This window comes from Thunnus maccoyii, chromosome 20 (assembly GCF_910596095.1).
Source record: "Thunnus maccoyii chromosome 20, fThuMac1.1, whole genome shotgun sequence".
In the NCBI taxonomy this organism is placed as follows: Eukaryota; Metazoa; Chordata; class Actinopteri; order Scombriformes; family Scombridae; genus Thunnus; species Thunnus maccoyii.
The window spans coordinates 12,510,860-12,533,504 of NC_056552.1; the positions used below are offsets into that span (position 1 = coordinate 12,510,860).

The 22,645-nt window shown below is 39.7% G+C and overlaps 2 protein-coding genes across 2 annotated transcripts in view; one reads left to right on the forward strand and one right to left on the reverse strand.

Moving 5' to 3' along the window:
- Positions 1 to 6,685, reverse strand: part of LOC121886861 (vinculin) — a 29,842-nt gene extending 23,157 nt beyond the window's left edge. Inside the window, exon 1 of the mRNA XM_042397203.1 lies at positions 6,295 to 6,685. Coding sequence (XP_042253137.1) covers positions 6,295 to 6,462 — 168 coding nt within the window. The 5' untranslated portion in view covers positions 6,463 to 6,685. The remainder of the gene's footprint in view (positions 1 to 6,294) is intronic.
- On the forward strand, positions 6,003 to 21,200 carry LOC121886862 (C1q-related factor-like). The gene is made up of 5 exons (XM_042397204.1): positions 6,003 to 6,148; positions 7,974 to 8,101; positions 15,264 to 15,313; positions 16,207 to 17,029; positions 20,092 to 21,200. Exons 2-5 carry the CDS (start codon positions 8,078 to 8,080, stop codon positions 20,269 to 20,271), a joined length of 1,077 nt encoding a protein of 358 aa, XP_042253138.1. The 5' UTR covers positions 6,003 to 6,148; positions 7,974 to 8,077; the 3' UTR covers positions 20,272 to 21,200.
- Positions 21,201 to 22,645: the final 1,445 nt, after the last annotated feature.

Here is a 22,645-nt window from a genome sequence, read left to right on the forward strand (position 1 = left end):
TTATAAAATGTAACTGCTTTACAACTAATCTGATGAGTCAACTGTTAGGTTGTCACTGAGGTGAGGCAACACAAATGAGTGGAACATCACTTCTACGTTGTAGTCAAGGGTAAGGCTAAATGGGATGCATTCAAATTAATTTGAACAAAATACATCTTCATTAGAACTAGATTTTTATTTTCTAAGTGCCAACCCTAGTGCATTGTATCCTTTGTCATGGTCCGTAGCCATAAACATCTCATTGGGGTTTCCCTTTGTTGGCTCACACTCCCTTTCCTGAGTGCCGACAGCTGCTGGGTCTTCCTGACTGGCCTTTTTGCATTTCCTCATAATACAACACTCCTGTGTCCTCCTGTCCTGACAAATTTTCATCTGACTGATGAGGAAAATAGACAACAGATGTATAATCAATCTATAACACAGCAATGCATTTATGTATAGACTCTACTTTCCAGAACATTCCTGGTCCTTGTATTGTTGCCAAGATGACATAATCAAATGGCGAGCATCCTGACATTATTTCCTTTGACAAATTGCAGGAAGCTTAAATATCAGGTAATAGGAAGCGTTTCTTTTGTATGCCTTTATAGCACTATAGTTAATAAACGCATTTGTTTCCCATGTTTAAAGGATTGGAGTAGTTGATTGAAATGACTTGTCAAGACCTCATGAAATGCTGATCTAACCATAGTTTAGTATTTCAATCAATTTTTATTTATATAGCGCCAAATCACAACAAAAGTCATCGCAGAGCACTATTTTAAACTCCTCAAATACTTCCTCGTGTTGCATTTACTGTACTTCTCTGTTAAGTTTAAGTTGTTAAGCAACTCCAGTTTTGTTGCGGACATTTCCTGCATTATGATTGAAAAGTATGAAGTAATTTTTCACACAACTCAAAGACTGCCGTTGAGCAAAACTTCCTTTATAGCACAAATTGCATAAAGCGCAGTGGTATTTTGAAATCTCAGCAACACTGTAGAAGATAGTAACTTCCTTTAATCCAACCAGTATCTATACAGCCCCTACGTGATCTGTATACAGGAGCATCTCCGCAAGTCATGTGAGCCTTGTGATCTGTGCAAACAGGAAGACATACACTTACAACTTCATCCGCTCCAGGACTCCGCTACATCACTGGCATTCTTCTCATTATCCCATGCCTATAAAAAGGAGCTGTAAAAATAATGAAGTACAACAGGCCTGAAATAAAAAAGGGCCTGTGTAGTCAACTCAAAGGAATGACTGCTGACACAGAGATGCATGTTGTTCTTCCAGTTATGCCGGCAGGAACATTTTTAAACTCACGTAGTCACTTAATATACAATATAAACATTAAATCTACTCCATAATGTGTCCTCAGTGGCTCATCTTTGTCTGAGCTGTGATGTGAAAGCACAGCAAAGAAAAATTTATATGTTTCATTATGACTCACAAACTTTTTACCACCACAACATTAATTTGAACTTTAAGACTGAGGTATATGAGATATAATTAGAATCCCACAAGCACACACACGCATAGATGGGAAATGGTTCTTTATATACATATACAGCTCAGCATGTTTTTCACCCCTGCTACCAGTTATTAGTTACTACTGTGACTTTCTGTCATTGTTGCACAAGCCATTCAAGCAATAAACACAAGGCTTGCTTATTGCACAAGGCATTTTTGACACACACTTTTTGGATGAGCGATGAATACATCATCTCTCAAATTGTTCCAAACACACTATTTACCCGCAAGTTCACTGAGTGCAGTTTGACACGACCTGCTGAAAAAGACATTCACAAACTTCAAGCTGCATTATGGGTGAAAAACAAATTATCACAGATACAGAAGAAGCTGACATGAACTGTCTGAGCAGTTTTTTTTTTTCCCTGGGGCACCTTGTTAGTATTTTCTTATTCAATGCCTCAGTAAAGTTGCTCATTCAAAGCATCAACTCAACCCCCCTCTGAGCAGGGATGCATTCCTGCTTGCTGGGAATTCTTCACATTCCTCACATTCATCTTTAATTGAGGTCTGGTTCATTGTCTCAATCAGAAAACACTGCAGTCAAAGATGCTGAGCACTAGTGAAGGGTTCCAGTTAGACATATTTGACTCACACTGTTTTGTGATCTTGCTACTCTTAAAATACTGGGTCAGTTTACGTAGGCTGCACTTTTATCTCCAAATGAGATTAGGCCCTTTCACATAAATAATTTAAAGGTCTGAAGATTTACCACAGGGAGCGCAGCACGGAAGCATTCAGCCATATCTCCTCAGACAGGCTTAAGCATCCAAGAGCATTCCTGAAAGCTCATCTTTGTTTTTTTTTTCTTTGCCTAGCAATGGAAAGCAACCCGACACAATCATCAGAATATGTAATTTGAAAAAGCACAATCATTTGTAGCCCACTTTCAGTCAGACTTGATAAACTGTTTAAGCTTCTGGCCCGAAGAAAACAAACGAAGGAGGAAATGTGTGCAACATGTGGTTTTCTGGGCAACACAGAGCAATGAGCTAAATGGCTCTCTCTGACACAGCCCCGCCCTGAGAATGTCTCAAGAAATGCAATTAGACAGCTTCATTGTTTTCCTTTCCAAGGATGGTCCTCGACAGTAATTTACTCTCTAATTTACCAGTTAGGTGTTTAGATGTTAGACTCATTTATACTGACTGACTTAAAACAGGTGCAACAATAGACATTGCTACAAAATCATAGTAAACAATGAAACGTGTGAGCCAAAATGGCAAAACCTAGAAAGTGGAGTGAGTTTAAAAACCATTCCTGTTTCCTGAGAATACCCAATGATCATCTGTTACAAAGAAGTCTAAGATAAGCGCCACACACTGTGTTTGATTCTTCTTTTGAGCTTTGCAAATGTATGACTCACGGGACTGGTGGGACTGAAACCAGAAGAAAAATTACATCTGATCCTTAACTTCAATGAAATCATAACACTGTCCATGTTGTAATGTTGCTATGGCAACTGGAAATAATTACAGACTTGTGCGTTCATTTATGCCACTGTTGGAAACATCTGATCGCAATTCAGAATGTCCAGAGCGCCTGAATCATCTCACTCCAAGCTAGTTGAGCTTGCACAGAACATTTTCATATGTCATGACATGCTGACCAGCATGTTAAATTAATCAGCAACAATTAATCAGCAACCAATCAGAAACAATGTACTGTTTCTATATTTTAAGCTGCATTAATTGCTTTTTTAGCCATTTTGGAGCAATATAACTTTAGAACAAGCTGAAAGACATGCAGCTCTGACATGATTTTCTTACAATGTCATATCTATAATGTGTTAGCTAACAATTAGCTTTTTACACATTCAGCAGACACAAAGCAACATCAATATTTATTTGGTGTCATGAGTCCACCTGATGAATGCAAGTCTTATATTAACTATCTTTGTAGTTCTGGTTTGGTCTCAAACAACTCCTGAGAAAAAAATTTGCCTTCTAAATGTTTTGCTTTCCTCACCAGCTGATTGCTGGTACTGGTCAGGAAGCACGTATCAGAGCTGAAGAAAGTTGCCTAACGTTAATTAGATTGGTGGAACTGAACAACACAGTCAATGTGCTATAAAACCCAAATAAGCTAAAAGAGGCGAAAACGTTTTGTAAGAGCAGCTGAGTTGGCAGATAATTCTCTATTGGTTCATCACTGCCAGCAACACATTTGAATTCATTGATAGTCTAAAAAGCAATATTGCAACATTTTGATGTTTTACTCTGCATACATTAACTCTTACACAATACTTAAACTATACTTTATCAAACAACACTTAAACACAGCCAACAATATAATTCCATTGAAGGACAGACTAGTACATGCATCTACAGTATAATGACCTTTTACAAAACTGTTCAATTTTAAATGTAGATTTCTTCACAATTAGTGGTAATAATGGCAAGGAATTATTACCATAGGTTCAAGACGGTCAAAGGTTTTCACTACATGTAACCAAAGCAGTTTGTCACAGTACCTATGAACTAGCATCCAAGGTATTATTGTATCTTCAAAAAAACAATGAGGTCACTGCAGTATGATTTGGTTGAGAGGGCCTTCTGTCAACACGACACGAAAAATAAACACACCACCCTCTCTAAAACACTCACTCTCTATTATGCCCCACAGAGGAAGGGAGTCTGGTTGTTGTAGACATCAGCTAAATAATGCACACAATGAGGTACAGACCTGTGGTTTGGGAGTGGGCATTGAGAAAAAACAAAGGAATAGAATAAACTGAAGTGGCTTGAAATGGACCATAAAATCTACTAAATAAATTGAGGGCGCATGGTAAGCAATCCCCTAAACGAAGCATTCCTTTTCTAAAAGGAGACGCCAGAGCAATTGTCCAAATTTATCTCAACAACTACCAGAGACTCTGTGCTTAACCAGGCTGACAGAGGAGAACAACACACAGGCAGTCTTCCTTAATATAGCCTTTATCTCTTCTTTTCTTAAATAGCTACACTATCTGACATGCCTCTCTCATATCCTCATTTCCTTTAAAAGAAACTTGACATATATTGGTTTGTGTTTGAGGCCAAAATATGAGGAAACAATACTCCCTTCAATAGTGTCATGATAGCTACGATGTCTGAAGAACACCATTATGGTTAGGTCGTTTTAGATTCTAAATATACTTGAAACCAAAGCTACATCTGGTACAGGGGGTGTATGTAATTTAATGTGTTCAAAAGACAGACTGGAAATGCATAATTAATGGCCTCAAATACACTTTAATTGCTCTGCGTAGGTTGAGGAACATCGTGGGCACCAAGAAGATATGACAATGTATAAGCACTCGTCATATTTTAGTTGAAGTGAGTCAAAATTACAGCTATTGTACCTCTGCCAAGGAGGTATATTTTAGTTCAGTTTGTTTGTTAGTTGGTAGGTTCTTTCAAAATCTTCTCCACAACATGGCTACATCCGGTGGTAAGTTAGGCTATATGGTTAAAGAATAAATGATTATGTTTGAGGTACAGGTGCATCAAAATGATTTTTTAATATGTCTTGAAATACTGCCCTTAGTTTAATGAAAAAACCTGGCACATTTCCCATGATCACTATGGCCATTTTGATGCAAATTCTGTCTTTAGCCACAATTTTTGACCAATCTTTGACCGATTTTTTGATCAGATTCAGTGACTCTGGGGAGTGAACTATGGAAAAAAGACAACAATTTATGTGAGGATAGGATGGCCCTACAGACAGACCATCAATATTCACTATTTGCTACAAATGTCTGCTATCACAGCTATAACAGTGTAAGACCGGTTTTATAATGAGGTCACAACTTTTGTTAACAGCTATCAAAATACAGTATATGATAAGAACTTTTGCGGAGGCATAGAGCAAGCAATAGACCTTTTTCCACAGTAGTCATCTTGACTTGTCATAGCAGGAAAACCACAAGTTGAACTGATAACGTTATCGATGGCTCAGTTCCATTGAAGTGTCCGAGGAAGCCATACTGGTGAACCATCATGCACTACACCAGGGTCATGAAGAGAATGCAGGGTAACACCACATTCAAATGCAAAAAGAATTTCAACATAAGGGGGTGAAGTCTTTCAAGAAATTTGATGAAGCTTCCTAATTTGTGTGTCTTACTTTATTGCAATTCATCAAATTAGCAGAGCATTGACAGCTAACTGCTGAAAAATAGCTCATCAATGACGAATAATTCAAACTGTCCCATGCAGAAATATAAGTTAGTCTATATAGGAGGTATTTAGAAGTTTTGGTTGCAAATGAAATGCAGTGCAATGAACTGTTCCACCCCTCTGTATGGGTCAGTGAGCTGATGTCCCTGAAATCAAACCAATCTATATTAGAGGTTCATTCATATTCTAATCCATAGAAATGCTGACAGACAACCAGTGGAGCCGGTCTTTCAAATGAACTGGATTGAATGAAAAAGTATTTCCTTTAGCCTCAGTACCTGGCACACACACAGCGACAGTGCCGACGTCAAGATATGGCAGTCAGCTACAGAGGAGGCAGGGCATATTTTCAAGGGGAAAAGGGCGTCACTGCCCTTTGCCCCGAGGCAAACAACTTCAAGAAACTTGGATAGCATGTATACATCTTCCCTGCCATTAAACAAGTAAAACAGAGCTACATTCATATAACAGTAAGTGTTGTGTGTAGACGTTCAAGTAAGTTAATACGAGAGTGGACGGTGTGGGACAAAGAGCGACAGGTAGCGTACGACACCCGCCGAGTTTAGCCAGACTTTGCCAGACAAAATGTTAAAAAAATGGGATGAAAGTTACTCACTCGAACAAGGTTGCTAACAGCCGCCTGTACAGCAGCCACCGGCGCCGTCAGATCTGGAATAGCTTTTCCGTCAACTTCACCTTCTTCGTGCATTATCACCAGATGGGATATCTGCTGAGCCACCGGCTCCAGGATACTTTCTATCGTCTTCGTGTGAAAAACCGGCATGGTGGCAACTTTTCACTACTATCCAAGAGAAAAACGAGTATATCTCCTACCACCTAAGGCAGTTTTCTCCCGAACTCCTGCTAAAATCACCTAAAACAGTCCCGCTAGCTTCTTTCCTCCCACAGTTTGACCCTCCTGTGTGAAGACTACAACTACTCCCGTGAAACCATCAGCGTGAAAAAGTCCAGGACAGAGAGTGAGCGCGAGCAACCTCAACGTCAAAGAACGTTCTCCGCCCTCTGACCAATCACCGAGCTGTAAGGCAAGTTCCGCGGACTCTGATTGGTCGATCGGGGTGCCATTCAGTATCAGCGCCTCCCGCTTCCACACTGGCGAGTTTGCTAGAGATCCGAGTGCTCCCTAAATTACGTAATAGATTCTCATGCCCTAAAAAGGGAAATATGTGTCTACTGTTTGTGAGGAGTAGATTCCAGCCGCTGTAAATTTACTGGTCAGACAAGCTCAGCTTTTGGCATTTCCAGCACAGAAACTGGAGCTGTGACTGATGGTTGATCAGACTGTAGACCTCTCTCAAAACAAACAGGATATTCCTAAATAAATAGTAAATTGATCATCCCAAATATATCTATAAAAGAAGATCATTAAATATCCTTTTATGGCTATTTTTGTTATCAACTCATTACAGAGTGCTGTCACAATCTATGATAACATATATCTCAAGATGCATTAAAATTATAAAAATTGCGGTGTCAAAATTGATCACAACTCTAAACTCCATATTTATAGAAAGTATTTTTCTAATAAGGAGGATGCGCCATGAGACATTCCAGCATTGTGAACGCCTTGTGGTGTCACTTTGCCAGTTTCAAACTAAGAGACTAAATTCCTCAGTCACTTATTATAGGTCACACCAGCCACACACATTTGTTTACAAACCAGGGACAGAGCTTTGTCAAGATTGGCCCGGGGCAGCATGGTACATTTTTTCAATTCCTTCTCCATCCCCAACCTCACATCCTGAAATAACAATATTTGAGGATTGAAAACCAACTGTCAAGTAAACCAGCTAAGGAATTCCCACAGAATCCCAAGAGGGGCTGCGAGGCAGCGGTCCATTGCCTAAAAAGGAAGAGTCCAAAAAGAAAGAATCAAGGAAGTTACTCTGTTTGAACTCTTGAGTAAACACACAAGGGATTGACCTATTTTCATTTTATGTAAGAGGTTGTTATATCAAATGTCAATGAAGGATAATCACAAAGAGCTCAGGAGTTCTATTTTCATTAGGATGAGTTATCTCTACTATGCACACCTCATTTCATTCACCCAACTATTTCATTAACTAAATATGGCTACAAAGGCTAAACTAGAGAGCAAGATGTACTTATCACTTCAACCATGTACTGTTTTTACTTTTACACTACATATAACATAATAGAAAATTAGTCAACAGGCACAAGCAGCCAATATACATTATTTCACTCTGCATCTCCCAAAAGTAAAGAGTCCATCCTGAATATCAAAGATGGCTTCTTGTTTCCTCATCTCTCCAGCTATTAACAAGGCCATCCTGTGTGTCCGTGCTGGAATGTGAGCAGGGCTGATCAAGATGGGTGGTCTACACCTTCCCCTACTGTAGACCTGATAAGACGATCTGATGGGTTGCTGCTGCTACATGAAGGTGGGATAATGTCCTGACATTGCAGAGAAAGAAGTGTGTGTAATCATGACCATAAATCGTGAATTTGTAGTGCACAAAACATATTGAGATACATCAGACGTCTCCTTTATAGGATTCTTTATGGGTGCTAAAAATGTCACAACCATTATACCATCATCATACATGTTTGATGTAATTATTCTTTGATAATAGGTAATATTCCCAGAGTTTTTAATGTGGAGTTCTTCATCCTGGGCCTAGTTGTTGCTGCTTGGCTACTTTTCTTTATTCTATCAGTTTAAGAGTGAACAGTGGGTGCCATCCTCTGGTTGAAAGAAGTAAATGCAGTCAGTTAAGTGGAGTGAAAGCACAGAAAACATTTTAAAGCTCCACTTTATGTGAACAAAACATTTCAGTAAATTAATTTGCGGTTTCAGGTTAGGGTCACTTTTCCGTGTGTGGGAAGTTGTGAGAAATTGCAGCTTGGAGGGTAAATCAGCATGCAATTACACAGAGGGCAGAAATTGCTGTTTACACTATTTTCTGTGAAATATTCAAGAGTTCAAGAGAGTTGCACTTGTGGCCAAACTCCAATCTGTGATGCTACAGCAGGTGTTTTGCCTTTCAGTAGGTCAAGGACACTTGTTGTGGCATCACTGATTGGAATACAGCCAGTATAACAGCATCTCTGAACAATCCGGCTCTTAGAGGTGTGCAATATACATGACTTTAAGGTACCAGTAAGACTTTTTTATTATCCTAGAGATGACCTGCTATGGCGAGATAACACTTTTTCTCACGACACAGTGCTTAAAACATAAAATCCAGCTGCTGTGTCTTTGATTTCATTAGACATTATAATTTCATTACAAGAAGACAATGCAACCCTGTCTCCTCCAAATGTGTGTATGTTTTATTAAGTTTAGTAAGTAATTTCCTTAATATATATGATTATGGAAAATATGATACGGAAATATGATTTCCAAGTCATAAAGTGTGACATTACTATACCAAAGAACAAGACTTTTACATCGGAGGCTGGGATATGAGTCCTATGAGCCATATTGAGAGGTTGTTGTCTTGGCTAAATACTGGAAAAGCCAACATTAAGTTGAAGCATGAAGGCTGTGGTGATGAGCTGTGCTTTGTGCACCCACCCAACTACATCTCTATGTTTTTTTCACCATTGTATAATGTTGCATTACCTCCTGTTTCGGAACCAAATGCCAATCAGCCAATATGTTATCTGTTCATCATTATGTTTTTTCCAAAACATATTAGCAAATACAAATCTAACCTATCCCTATAAGTGAATTTGTACATTTTCAAAGCCAACAAATTAAATTATCTCTGAAAAGCTCTTTAAAAAAAGAGAAACAGTCAAAAGTATCTGACAGTGTTAGGAGTTTTGTGGACTTAGTGTCTCAGTGACATGGCCATGACAGCAGGACTTGGTGACTCAGTGAGTGTGTTCAAGGATATTTCCAGTTTACAACATGGATCTTGTTTTGTCGGTTTGGATTCTATCAGTTATGATGACACCAAAGTAATTGCTGAGATCTGGGGGATGTTGCGACACTGCTAAAATAAAATCCAACAGGGCAAGAAATTTGAAAGTGGTCCTGCATTAGATCAATAAAGATGTTAGTTGAAAATGTAGTGTTTGTTATGTGGAAGATGAAGATAAGGAGCATTACTATTATTATTTTATCTATTTATTTTTTATATTATTGTTACTATTTCCTTAACTGTGTTCAATTTATTCAGCACTGGAAAACATGAACTTACTTGAAAATAGTGAGTTTGAATGAAAATGTCCTTTCTTTTGGTTGCAAAACAAGTCTGCAAATGTGAACTTGATTAAATGCCAGACATGGTGCAAGCTATTAAACTGTCTGGCAAGTTACATCCAGCTTTTTGTCAGATATTGTGAGCAAGAAAATATTAACAAGTATTTTTATCTACTCTCCAATAAGAGCAGATGATGCTCTTATTGTGAGTGTTGATTTGTGATTTGTTGATTTAATTTTCCTGGGATCAGATCGCTGCTAACCATAGTAGCTGTCTGAGGCTAATGTGTTGCTAATACAACATTCTAAGGTGACGGTTAATTTGTTATTGGGATAAACTGTTATATATGTTTACTAGAATTACTGTGCTGTACCTCCGATGGAGATTTAATGTTGATGTTTCACTGGTGCTACTTTGTATCTTCCTGGCATGAGGGACAATGTCACTAATTTGACATTTTCAGAGTTGCTTCCAGTAAAAACCTTAAAGGCCAACTGCTGTTTTCAACCTTAATTGAAAGTGTGTTTAGCTTGTTGCATCTACATCTACACACAAAGTGAGGGCAGAAGAATGAGAGCAAGAGACTGGGTCTGGCCACATGTGTGGTCTTGAGCACTGAAGTGCACGTTTATGCAATGCCAGGTAGTAGGCAAGTGTTACCCACATCTGAAATATGGGCCTACCAACACACATAACCCACACCTAATACCATTTTGAAGTGATATTCAGAGCCAAGTGTACAGAGTGTAAGTCTACAGACAAGAAGAAGTTAACGTTTATGACATGTTGGATTCAGCATGAATATTAATGTTAATATCCAAACACTAGGTTATGGCAGGACCTCAACAGTCATGTAATATTAACTGTTTTTCTTGATGAGAGTTAAGAATATCGCATGACACTGTCAAGATAAATATCCCATTTATCCAAGATTTTGAGAAATATGCCCAGTTTTTTATTTTTATTTTCATTGGACTGTGATTATAATACTGTTTGGTTGATCCTATTCCTACTTCAGCAAATCAGCTTAGCTTGATTGGGCTATGGACAGTTGGCTATACTGTATGTATCTGCATCAGTGACCAAATGTCCTTATTAATCAAGAGTGTCCCAGTGAGCTCTGATAAATCTCCACACTCTTGTGATCTTAATGGGCACTTGGACCCTGTGGCAGCTACCAGAAATATGTCACACAAGTAGGTACTTGACTACTTGCAAAGTAGTGTGTAGCAAGTGTATTTAAAATGTGTATGTTAAAAGGCCACATGAGGGCACTAAGGCCTGCAAACAGAGAGGTCTGTGTGCAGTACTAAAGAGAGAAGCCTGACATACTGTATGTACCATTTTAGATGCTGGTACAATTTCTTTAAGCTTTGAAATTTACAGTTGTTTTTTTTTAAAGTATGTGAGAATGTGTCTTATGTTAATAAATGTTTTGACTTGTGTTTGATTCTCTGAGATGATGGAGGGTCTCAGCAGGGGCATGCAGTGTAATGCCTGGTGTGGTTACTCAATCACCATATTTTTGTTTGTTTTATTAGGTTTTTAATCCTTCAACAGTTTTGTAGCGCAATTGTTAGTTTTGGTCTCTCTTATCTGACCCATGTGTTTGTAACAATAATATTGTCATATTTTATTTGTGATATATTTAGGCAAATTTGTATGTACAGTTTAATATTTCTGATAGTAGAAGATGAAAAAAGATTAAAGACCTTTTCCGTCACACTGAATATGTGGTCACCTCTCTGATTTAGTGTATTGTGTCATCAATTGGAGAGACTCAGCAAGAAAGCCCTGCTCGAGGTGTCTGACTCACTACCATTGTCGTGTCCTGTGATAACAGCAGCATTAAAATTTGGAGAGGACTCAACAAAACTACTCTCTGATCTTACTGTTCTCATGAAATCTTAATATCACTGGATGACTCTGACATTTTCAGGCATACTATAGCCACGTGCATGTAGCTGACTTCAGTGTGACGTGGTTTGTTTCATGGTTACATCTGTTGGTTGGATGTTAGGTGGGTAGTTATTTTCTGGGATGATGCGCATAGTTTTCTGGGTATAGTTGACAAATGAACAGATTGCAATGTAAATAAAAAACATATGATCATGTTCAGTGCTTCATTGAGGCTATTTCTCACCTTTATGGAAACAAACATTAAGCTCCGAGGTGCTGTTGTTTTGACTCATTTGGATCAAATGAAAAAATTCTAGATGTCTTGGGCTTGAGTAAAGGGGTTACCCCCTGTGCACGACATATTGAAGCATGGCACCAATAGCCCCACCTTGTGGCCATTAATGAAACACCACCATACTGCTTATTTAGTGCCATACTGTAGGTCTTAAATGCAATATTCCATGGCAACCAAATTCAATATAGTTGTACAGATGGGGATGCTGCACAAGTCTGTAGCATTTGATACAGTTTCACCTGTAGGTGGCGCTACAAGATTTAAAAATTTGCTGCTGGAGCAGCAGCTCTCTACAACTATAGAGAGTTGGCACATGTCTGCCTGGACAGTGGAGTATGATTTTTCACCCATCTTCATCCAGCAAATCAATAGGTCAATTCCTCTTTGCTTTGCTTGGTAGCAGAGGAAAAATACATTACATTTCCAATCGATTTGAATTGTGCTATATGCACTTCTGTCATGACATGATTTGGCACCATGCCATCTGTTCACAACACCAAACAAAATAAGCCATTTTATTAGTATATATTCTTTGAGACTCTTTCTGACTTATTAACCGATTATTATTTTTCGTAGAGTGAATTTTAATTCAATTAAATGCAAAAATTAAGTTTTGAAAATCAAAGTCTTGCTAACTAGCTTTATCTATACTGTTGCTAAAATACTGTCTAATTTCAGTGCCAAGTCAACATTTCTGAGAGTGTACAGTGTCCATCCTCCCAAGGGATTGCTCACCCAGGAGGAACCCCAGGATGCAGCAGCTGGCTGTGGCTGGCCTTGGGCCTCCACTCTCTCTGGGGAATGCCAGGAAAGCAGCACTCGCTGTGTCTGGTCCTGTTTTTTTTCCACTGGTGGAACAGTGTCCATCCTCCTGGGTTACTGTTTCCCCAGGGGAAACCCAGAAGGCAGCAGTTTGCTGCAGCTGGTCTGGACTGCACCTGGTTGGCCCCCTTTACCCATTTTACTAATTTTTCCAGTAATACACCCCCTTCACCCATTTTCACCATTTTTCCGGTAACCTATTTTTCGGGAAATGACCCTCCCTCCCTTACCCTTTTTGCCCATTTTTCGGGTAATACCCCATTTTACCCATTTTTGAGGTAATACCCCCACCCCCCCTTAAAAAAGACTAGGAGACTAGACTAAGAGACTAGGGCTGCAACTAATGTTATTGTCATTATCGATTCATCTGCCAATTATTTTCTCAATTAATCCTTTAGTCTATAAAATGTTAGATAATAGTGAAAAATGCCTGTTGTAATTTTCCATAGCCCACAATGATGACTTTAAATGTCTTGTTTTGTCCGGAAAAACCCAAAGATAATCACGTTAGAATTATATGAAAAAAAGAAAAGCAGCAAATCTTTGCATGTGAGAAGCTGGACCTAAGAAACATATTACATTTTTGCTTAAAAAATGACTAAAATGATATATCAGTTATCAAAACAGTTGCTCACTTGCTGTTTGATCATTGTTAATTGTTGCACTAATTGAGACAGATACAAAACCTAGCAATCCATCTGATATGCATCAGCGACTAATACTGTTTCTCATGCATGTTGAACTCACAAAATTTCATGGTGCAGACTTATCTTATTGTTGTGGTGAGTGTAGCAGCAGATAAACATTCCATCAGGAGCTCAGCAGCTTTTGTGTAACTATGATCGATATGATGTTATAGACCATGAGACCCTTTGAATTTGTAAGAGTTTTTGCCATACTTTTTATATGTGGTATCTTTTTAATGAACATCTTGGGGTGTTTTTAGGCTTTTGTGGGCGATGTTGCAAATCAATAAGCAGAGCTTCTTCCAGGCAATATTGGTTTTTCATATGATTTTTGCATCAGTGTGAATGTGAAGAACACACTCCTGTCTGATTATTTTATCCATAACAGTTTCTCAATAAGATTTTTCAGAAACTATATTATATCACAATATATCAATATCACAAGCTATGTCATGCAGCCAATGTTATATAAAAATAATTATGTGTATGGACTGTATGGATTAACAGCATTAATGTTTCCATCCATGGGACCCCCAAAACAAAAGCAATAACCTAAGGCAAAATGTATGTAATGTAATGTAAGAAATCTATAATAATACCAATGCAAATTTTGCACATAGGTGGATGACAGCAGCATAAGAGGATAAATTAACAACCGACAGATGCCATGACATGGTCACAAGCAGATCAGCAGGAAAGCTAAAACAGCCAGCAGTCTTGGCAGCCACATAACTCATGTGGACAAAGCAGAGCCAAGACAAGGTCTCACAATATTCACATTAGCTCAAGCAGCAAAGACTGAAATTGGCTGGTGAGGTGAAGCAGTGGTCCCCAGCAACTCAGGGAGGGGGGGGAATAAGACCCTTTAGGAAATGTGTCTTGGTCCGAAGCTCTAGGCATCAGGAGAGGAAAACTGAATTTATTTTCAGCAGGTAGCAAGGTACATCCAATAATCCCGACACAAAGTCACCCTACAGGAACATGATTTAACTATTGTGTTGGCAGGCTAGCTTACTTATGAAATGTTACGAGGTCAGCAGCGGTAGCATGTAGTGAGGAAAGTAACAAGTGTTATAGCAGTTGGCTGCAGCAGCAGTGAAGAAGTTGGCAGGGCACTGAACATTATTGCTGAAGGTGCATTTGGTATAGCTATGTTATGGAGCCCAGAGTGTGTATTTTAGGAGCAATGGGCCTTTGGAGCAGTGGGCGTTTGTTTTCGGGATAACAGGCTGTCGGACTAATGGGCTTTCGGAGCAATGGGACACTTTTCGAGCTATTGGGGTTTCGGAATAATGGGCCTTCAGACCAGTGGGCAAACCTCCACTATCATGGCTTATTCTGACACTTAACTCTCCTGTTCATATCAGCCCTACAGGATGTTTTAGTGTCTTTAAGCTAATTGTTCTGGCTTTATAGCCCGCAAAAAGCTACCTGCCAAGCACCAAATGGCAGGTAGCAGGTAAAGGGACAGATATTTCCCTTGGGATTTAGTGAAGACCAAAAACAGAACCAAAAGCACACTGAATATTGGACAGATAGACACAAACATGACTCCAAATGAATGCTAATGTTGCTCTGTGAGTGCTGAATATGTAAATAGGCAAGTGTTTGCTAACAGGTTCATGTGTCAAGTCTACAGAGTGGTAATATATCAATGTTGTGTTTACATCCTGTGTTCTGTTGCCTCCAGGTGGTCCAAAAAAAAAAGGACTCAATTAATGCTGCTCGAAAAGGAAGAGAGTAAGTATAATTATATATGTCTGTGTTTTTGTTGCTATGACAAGTCAAAATGCTGTTTGCTATCAGTTGTCACAAAACAGTACTTGACTGACAAATTCTGAACTGCCCCTTTAAAAGTTTGGTGATTTTATGAAGGTCACAGCTTGACTGACCACAGATGCCTGGAATCAATCCAGTATACAAAAGCTCCCGCTATACGCACACACATACACACACACACACACACACACAAGATAAGGAAAAAAATATACACTTTCTGACCTTGATAAAATGCAGTGGAGCGAGTTTCACATTAAGCTAAGAAAATGGTATCTGGCTAAATCTATATTGAAACCTGGCCGCTGACTATTAGATGTCTCCAATACAGCCCCCTGCTCCTCAAAATAAAATATATTTTAATATATAGTATAAGTCTAGTATAAATCAATGCCGACTGTTTAATATTAATTGAAAAAAATATATACCTGGTACAAAGTGCAGCTTTCCTAAACATTTGCCCTGATAAAGATCTACGCAAACTTCGCTCAAAACATTTTCTCCATCTTTATCTTCATTATCTGATGAAGAGGAGTTAATTATAATCTTATTCCCTACTCTCTAAACACAGTCATTTTCTCTGTCTTCCCTGGCTCTTCACATCTGCCAGCAGGAAAGTGCCCTCCTCAGCCCTGACTCAGATGGTTTGTGTGTGTATGTTGCTCACTCTCTCCTCCCCTTGCTTCTTTTCTTTTTTTTCCCACTCAAGCTGTCTTACTCTCTCCCTCCTCCTCTCCTCTTACTCTCCCTCCTCACTCTCTCAATCTCTCTCTCCTTTTGATCACTTTGGTCTCTTGCTCCACTCCCTCTCCCTTACTCCTACACGGCTCTGTCACTCACTCACACACTCATACCAGCGCTCCCAGGGCACCTTCTTCACCATCGGAGATCCTCATCACGGCTGCGTTGTGCCAGGTGGGCGCACTCCCTGCAGTCACCATTTCCACCCCGGAGAGTTCCACGCTGGCAGCGCAGCCCCTTCCCCGGCTGAGCATCGGGCGGAAGACCCTGGTGGCAGCTGCTGTGGGGGTCATGCTGGTCCTGGTTTTGGTGGTCCTCATCCCTGTGCTGGTCAGCTCCGTTGGCTCAGGTGGCATAGATGACAGCGGAAGCCACTATGAGATGCTGGGTACCTGCCGCATGGTTTGTGACCCCTTCCCCAGCACGGGCACAACGGGCACAGGTGTGCACGCGGGCACAGATACAGCAACCACAGGCCTGCAGGTGGACAACGAGGCAGATCTGAGTGATCACAGCATCGGCCCACCGCTGCCTACTTACAGTGCTCATGGCCCGCAAGGGAAACCAGGACGTCCGGGCAAGCCTGGACCCCCAGGACCCCCTGGAGAGCCAGGTCCACCAGGACCTAAGGGACCACCAGGAGATGGTGTGGACATAGTACGGACTGGGATACTAGGTTTAGGGGGTAAGGGGGCAGTTAGCACCACCACCTACAACACCACGCCTCGGGTGGCATTTTACGCAGGACTACGAAACCCTCAAGAAGGTTACGACATTCTGCGCTTTGATGACGTGGTGACTAACATTGGTGGTAACTATGAGGGCGCAACGGGCAAGTTCACCTGTAAGATCCCTGGCACCTACTTTTTCATCTACAATGTGCTGATGAGGGGAGGAGATGGCACCAGCATGTGGGCTGACCTGATCAAGAATGGTCTGGTGGGTGACACTAAACTCTTCTGACACCTTTTCACTTACTTATTTAATGTTGAATTTAACAAATAGCAAAATCCTAATTTCTGAAAATACAAATAGTTGAAAATGATCAATTTTCTGACATTATGAGTTATGAACCCTGAATCATACACTGGGATGAACCGACATCAACATGCTCAGGGAACAGTGTAACCAGTGTACAGGCAGTCTAAATTGAGTAGTCATGCATTCATGTGTATGGTGATTTTAGGTCTGACTTGGTCTGGTGTTAGAGTTCAGTATAATGACAATGCACAGTGGCATGCTGCCAGATTGTGTATCTGTGCATATTACACATGATGTACACGTTGAAGTGAGTGGAAGGAGTGGAGCGCTATCTCAACTCTGCACACATCAAAACACAGCCTGGGGTAGTGGCTAGTTCAAAGCTGGTGCCCTTTGAAATACAACAAGCTTCATGGAACTATGATGTGCTAGTATGCGTTATCAGATTGCCTGTCAGGCTCAATATCGAATCATGATATTTGCCACATTCATGGATAATTTTGTAATGTCTTTAAAGCCTCGGGTGATGACACTGATCATACATCATGTATATGTGAGCTTCTCCTTGCAAACACCTCGGCCAGACTGCAACAGGCTGTACAGAGGGTCGACACAATAAAACAAACACCTGTAGATTAACATTCAATCCAGTGCAATAACTGTGCCAGAAAAGCTAAATTAAAGTGTATAATAAAGCTTATAGTGATCAGTTTTTATGTAGACTGTTTCAGACAGGTGTTATTTTTGAGGCAATAGTTTAAAGTGTTGTCTTGATGGATTGAATTGCAAGATATGGCACATGGGATGTACTTTCATTTTTTACAGCGTGTGTTATTCTTTAGTTTTTAATATTATTTTTTGACATCTTTGCCTTTATTGGACAGTGAAGAGGCAGACAGGAAACAAGTGGAGAGAGAGATGGGTGTGATACGCAACAAGGGTCTCTGGCTGGAATCGAACCAGGATGTTGCAGTTATGTGGCATGCACAGTAACCATTCGGGAATCGGGGTGCTCCTAATGTGTGATATTTTTTCCCTAAGGGAACAAAATACCTTACACTGCAGTCCAGGACATCACCGTGTTCCTAAAAAAACACCAGAATGGAATATACATCTTTTCAAAAATCTCCACAAAAATATACCTTATTCACAAATGTATTAGTTATTGCAGGGCTATCATATCAATGGCACTAAACTATATAATGTAGGTATTCATATTACGCTCTACCCCTATTGTAACTGTAAGCTTGATGGATTTTCATGAATAAGGGTTACAGACAGGACAAAAAAGGGCACCTCCATCCTTTCCCACTTCTCATACTGATGTTTGCATACTACATCATATCAAATAGTATATAAGCAAACACTATATGTGTAAGATAATAGTAAAGAAATACTAAAAGTATGCTCTAACACACACACATTTCACTCCTCACCACAAACAATTAAATCTTCCACTTAGATTTTTAAAAATGCATAATCTAAGTATTAGATTTACAGTCCATTAAACTTGCTTGTGAAAGACAAAGAGATAAATATACTCATTGGAGACACAGTGTGTAAAAAATTGTAGCTAGATGTTTTAATCATGATGATTCACCTGTTGGCGTTCCATCCTGTGCACTCCAGTTTAATGATCGCCAATTAAGAATGAAACATTTATATAAACATAGCTTCAGGCAAACACGCAAATCAACTATAACTGTTGAGTAAATCACCTACTTAATAATAAACTACTGACAGTATATTTATTTCATTCACACGCATACTGTGCAAAACAAGGAAGGGAATAAACATGGAGAAATGCTGCCAACGATGAGATGATAATTAATTGGAACAGAAGCTTGGCAGGCCTTCTTATATTAATATTATAAGAATAAAAGCAACAGCAACAGCAACAACAACATTATTAGTCATTATTAAGATAATAATCATTCAAACTGATAATTGATTTGGGCCACTTTAGCCACTATATTACATGCTCTCAATTAAAAAGTTAGATATTTATGACATAAAGGAGGATAGCGTATTACTGTAAATGAAATTGTCAGTCAGTGTTTTTATGTCATGCTGCTGCAGAGGATGGACGAGGAGAGGAGAGGGAGTTTAGGCTGCATTGCCCTCATGTCTCAGAAATCCATCATCATGCTGTCATTCATGGCTCAGCCTCTCCTCTCAGACCCTGCGGCCCCCTTGACATACACTATTGTAATCTACTAATTAGAACTCAGTGTTCCTATTTTGGTTCTAACTTAGTTTGGAACTTGTCGCCACAATCTGGTTGGAGCAGGGATTACACTTTTATTGTTGATCTGACGTTGCAGCGTAACAGCAAACCTGGCAACTCCAGATCTTTACTGACATGCTAAAGCTTACAGAGGATATATCCTTTATTGGCTAACTGTCCAAGCAGAGCAACTTCTCCAGTTCAGTTTTTTTTTTTTTTGCACAAGTCTGGAAAGGGATTTTGACTTCATGCTCCAGATCTAACACCCTCATTTTATGCATCATTAGCCTGTTTTGATACTTACATTCGGGAAACGCAGGATTTTCAGTGCTCCACCCTGAGAAAGGTTGATGTAAGTGTGGAACATGAGGCAAAGGGAGAGCATGCACCGCCATCCTTCCTCAGAGGCAGACTCACTCAAGCTTGACCCTTTCAGTTGAGTCATAAGAGAAAAACAGGATATTCACCACAGGGGACTCACTTGTCAAACAGTGTCAAACTTTAGTCCACACTTTTTGCAAATATTCTCATATATCATACCTCACTCATTTACTGTTTGTTGGCATCAAATTAAGCATTTGTTTCAATATCATCCACTTCTATGATGTCATCTTGGTATTATCCTTCAGGCCTCATTAATAATAATGTATAATAAGTAATACCTGTATTTTTTGACAATGAGTGGATGCTTCTTGTTAATATCCGTTACGTAATGAATTATAACAATTCTTCACTCTACCATTTACATTTATTCACTCTCTCTCTTCTTGTCTGTGTGCATGTCATATTTCAGGTCAGGGCCAGCGCCATTGCCCAAGACCAGGACCAGAGTTATGATTACGCCAGCAACAGTGTCATCCTTCATTTGGATGCAGGTGATGAGGTTTTCATAAAACTGGATGGGGGCAAGGCTCACGGGGGCAACAGCAACAAATATAGCACCTTCTCAGGGTTCATCCTCTATGCCGACTGAAGACTGGACAGGACGTGGGCTCAACGGTGAAAGGTCACAGCCAGAAGACATTCACTTCCTGACTTTCACTAGTGAGGTTAATGTTGCTCATAGCCACTGATCCACAGTCAGATGGTTTTGACACACCACCGTTGTTTAAGGTCGGCATGAATACAGTGATTAAGGCTGTGGATCTGTGGTTATGGTAACTATCGGTAACCTCCTCATCCATACGTTCCATTGTATTCAGGGTGCCTATGCCGCTATTCTGACGGACACGAGCCACGTAACAATGACACTCACTGCCGTGTGTCATGCCGAGGTGCAGTGACAATTCTGACAGTGCAGATGCCTCACCATCATTTTTGAGCTGTCATTTCAAATTCAAGTCTGGAAATCCAACAGTTGTGGCGACTGCAGTGTTTGTTAACGTGCTGTTTAGATTTATGTTCAGATTATGTTTTCTCATCCTATATGATAAGATGTTGTCTTTCCATGACTGAGGAGATATATTTTGTCACAAGAAATTTGTCAAATATTTGACGCCAGAAATTAGATTATGACTGAACGGCAGATATTCTCCCAAAATGTATTGTGTCTCAGTGTGATCATTTGGGAAATCTTGTCATATTATTCCATTATACTGTATTTGGCATATTGTTAGTGTATAAACTGTAAATTTGATATTGAATCTTGTCTGAACACAGTCAAAGTAGTGTCAGCACTGCACATACATCCTATTGTGTGTCTATTAAAAAATATATCTGTGAGATAGTTGTACAATTATATCATGTAATGGTTAGTGTGCTCATTTGTAAACATTTATTTATTTTATTCATGCATGCAACACCTGTTAAAATCAACAAGCCCTCCAAATGTATGTTTCCAAAAATGAGAGCTGATAAAGAAAAATATAGTGATTTTAAACAAAAATTGTTATTGTGGGCTTAAGGAACATCTATCTATTGCTGTTGCTTTAACTTTTGTTTGTGAATGTCCATGACTTTTCATTAAAAAACAGTTTTTTGCATTTCCTCACACATTATCTCGTTAATGTCACCACCTCATCTACTCTGTGATCAGTTGTTTTGATCTCTCATTTTCCAGTGGAACCAGCCTTTAGTCCTGCAAATGTTACACTCTCATGAGAGCCACGCCAGCACAGCAAGAGGCAATCAACGCAGAGATGATCACTGGGGGAAAGGAAGAGAAATCACAGCTGTGTTAAATGCCAAATGAAGCAGGGGATGATTGTATTTCACAATCAAAGGAAAGATGTGTGTTTTCAACTAATGAGTGTGGAGACGTTGAGATATGGCAGGAGAAAGTCAGGAGACGGGTGTTAGAACATATCATGACAAAGCTTAGATCAGTGTAAGAACGTAATCCAGGGCAAATTAGGCTCCGCTGTGACTGCGACACAAGTGTCAGAGACAAGAAAATAGCTTTCGGGCCTGAACTGTAAAAACCAATATATTTCTCTGTTTTCTTAAGAGCTTACTTTGATATTATGAAATTCTTTGGACATAATTTGCCTTTGACATGGGCCACTGAGGCTCCATGACGCTTGAAACACCAAGTTAAGAGTTCAAGAACAAAAGTTTTGAGGGTGTCAAGAAATGTAACTGTGGAAACCAAGTCAAAAATTTCACATTTACTCATTTATTGAAGCTAATAAAATCGAATGTCAGCACAGTGTTACCTCCCACCAAAATGCCATTTGAAGTTCAATTAAATTCAGCATTTTGTTGTGAGCTGTAAATTAGTATAACAGTTGATTAAAATGAGGGAAAGAGACTAAGAATGCCACACTGTGCAGTGTCAGAGCATCCGGTTTGTTTAACTGCTCAATGTGGTAAGGGCCAGGAAGCCTTCTGGTCTAAACTTAAGCTTGTCTTAAGACAGCAGAAATCCTCCAGACACAATTAAGACCGAGGGTCCATGCCTAAGCAGAGGTCACCCAAGCCATGGGGCAGCTGAGCACTAGCACAGACTGTTTTCTCCTTGCAGGGTGTATGAGCACATCGTCAAATTAGAGACTTCATGTCACAATGTCAAAGACAAACGCCCCCGGTCGGCGAGAAACTGCTTTCATTGTGGAAACCATTGGAACTGAACGTTGCCTGAGAGTCTGCAACATCTGTACTTTCCCTGAATTTCCCGGGGAGAAACTAAAACGTACCAAAACCACTCTTATGTAAACACGAGACCACAAAGATTAAGTCACAAGTCCATCGGCCTTAACCGTGTCAATATCTATGAGTGAAAAGAGTGACATGAAAATGCACCTAAATCCATTGGTAGGCTGTTTATTTGTGCTTGTTGTTCCTGCCCTATTTCCCAGAACATAATGTACTTTACTTTTGCTATCATGGTAGCACTCATTATTGTGTCA

Excerpts from the sequence above, each read along its gene's own strand:
- LOC121886862 (XM_042397204.1), top strand. The coding sequence starts at position 8,078 with ATGGGTTGCTGCTGCTACATGAAG. Across the intron at positions 8,102-15,263 it reads GTTGCTGCTGCTACATGAAG|GTGGTCCAAAAAAAAAAGGA; the intron begins GTGGGATAATGT and ends TGTTGCCTCCAG. Across the intron at positions 15,314-16,206 it reads GCTGCTCGAAAAGGAAGAGA|CGCTCCCAGGGCACCTTCTT; the intron begins GTAAGTATAATT and ends CACTCATACCAG.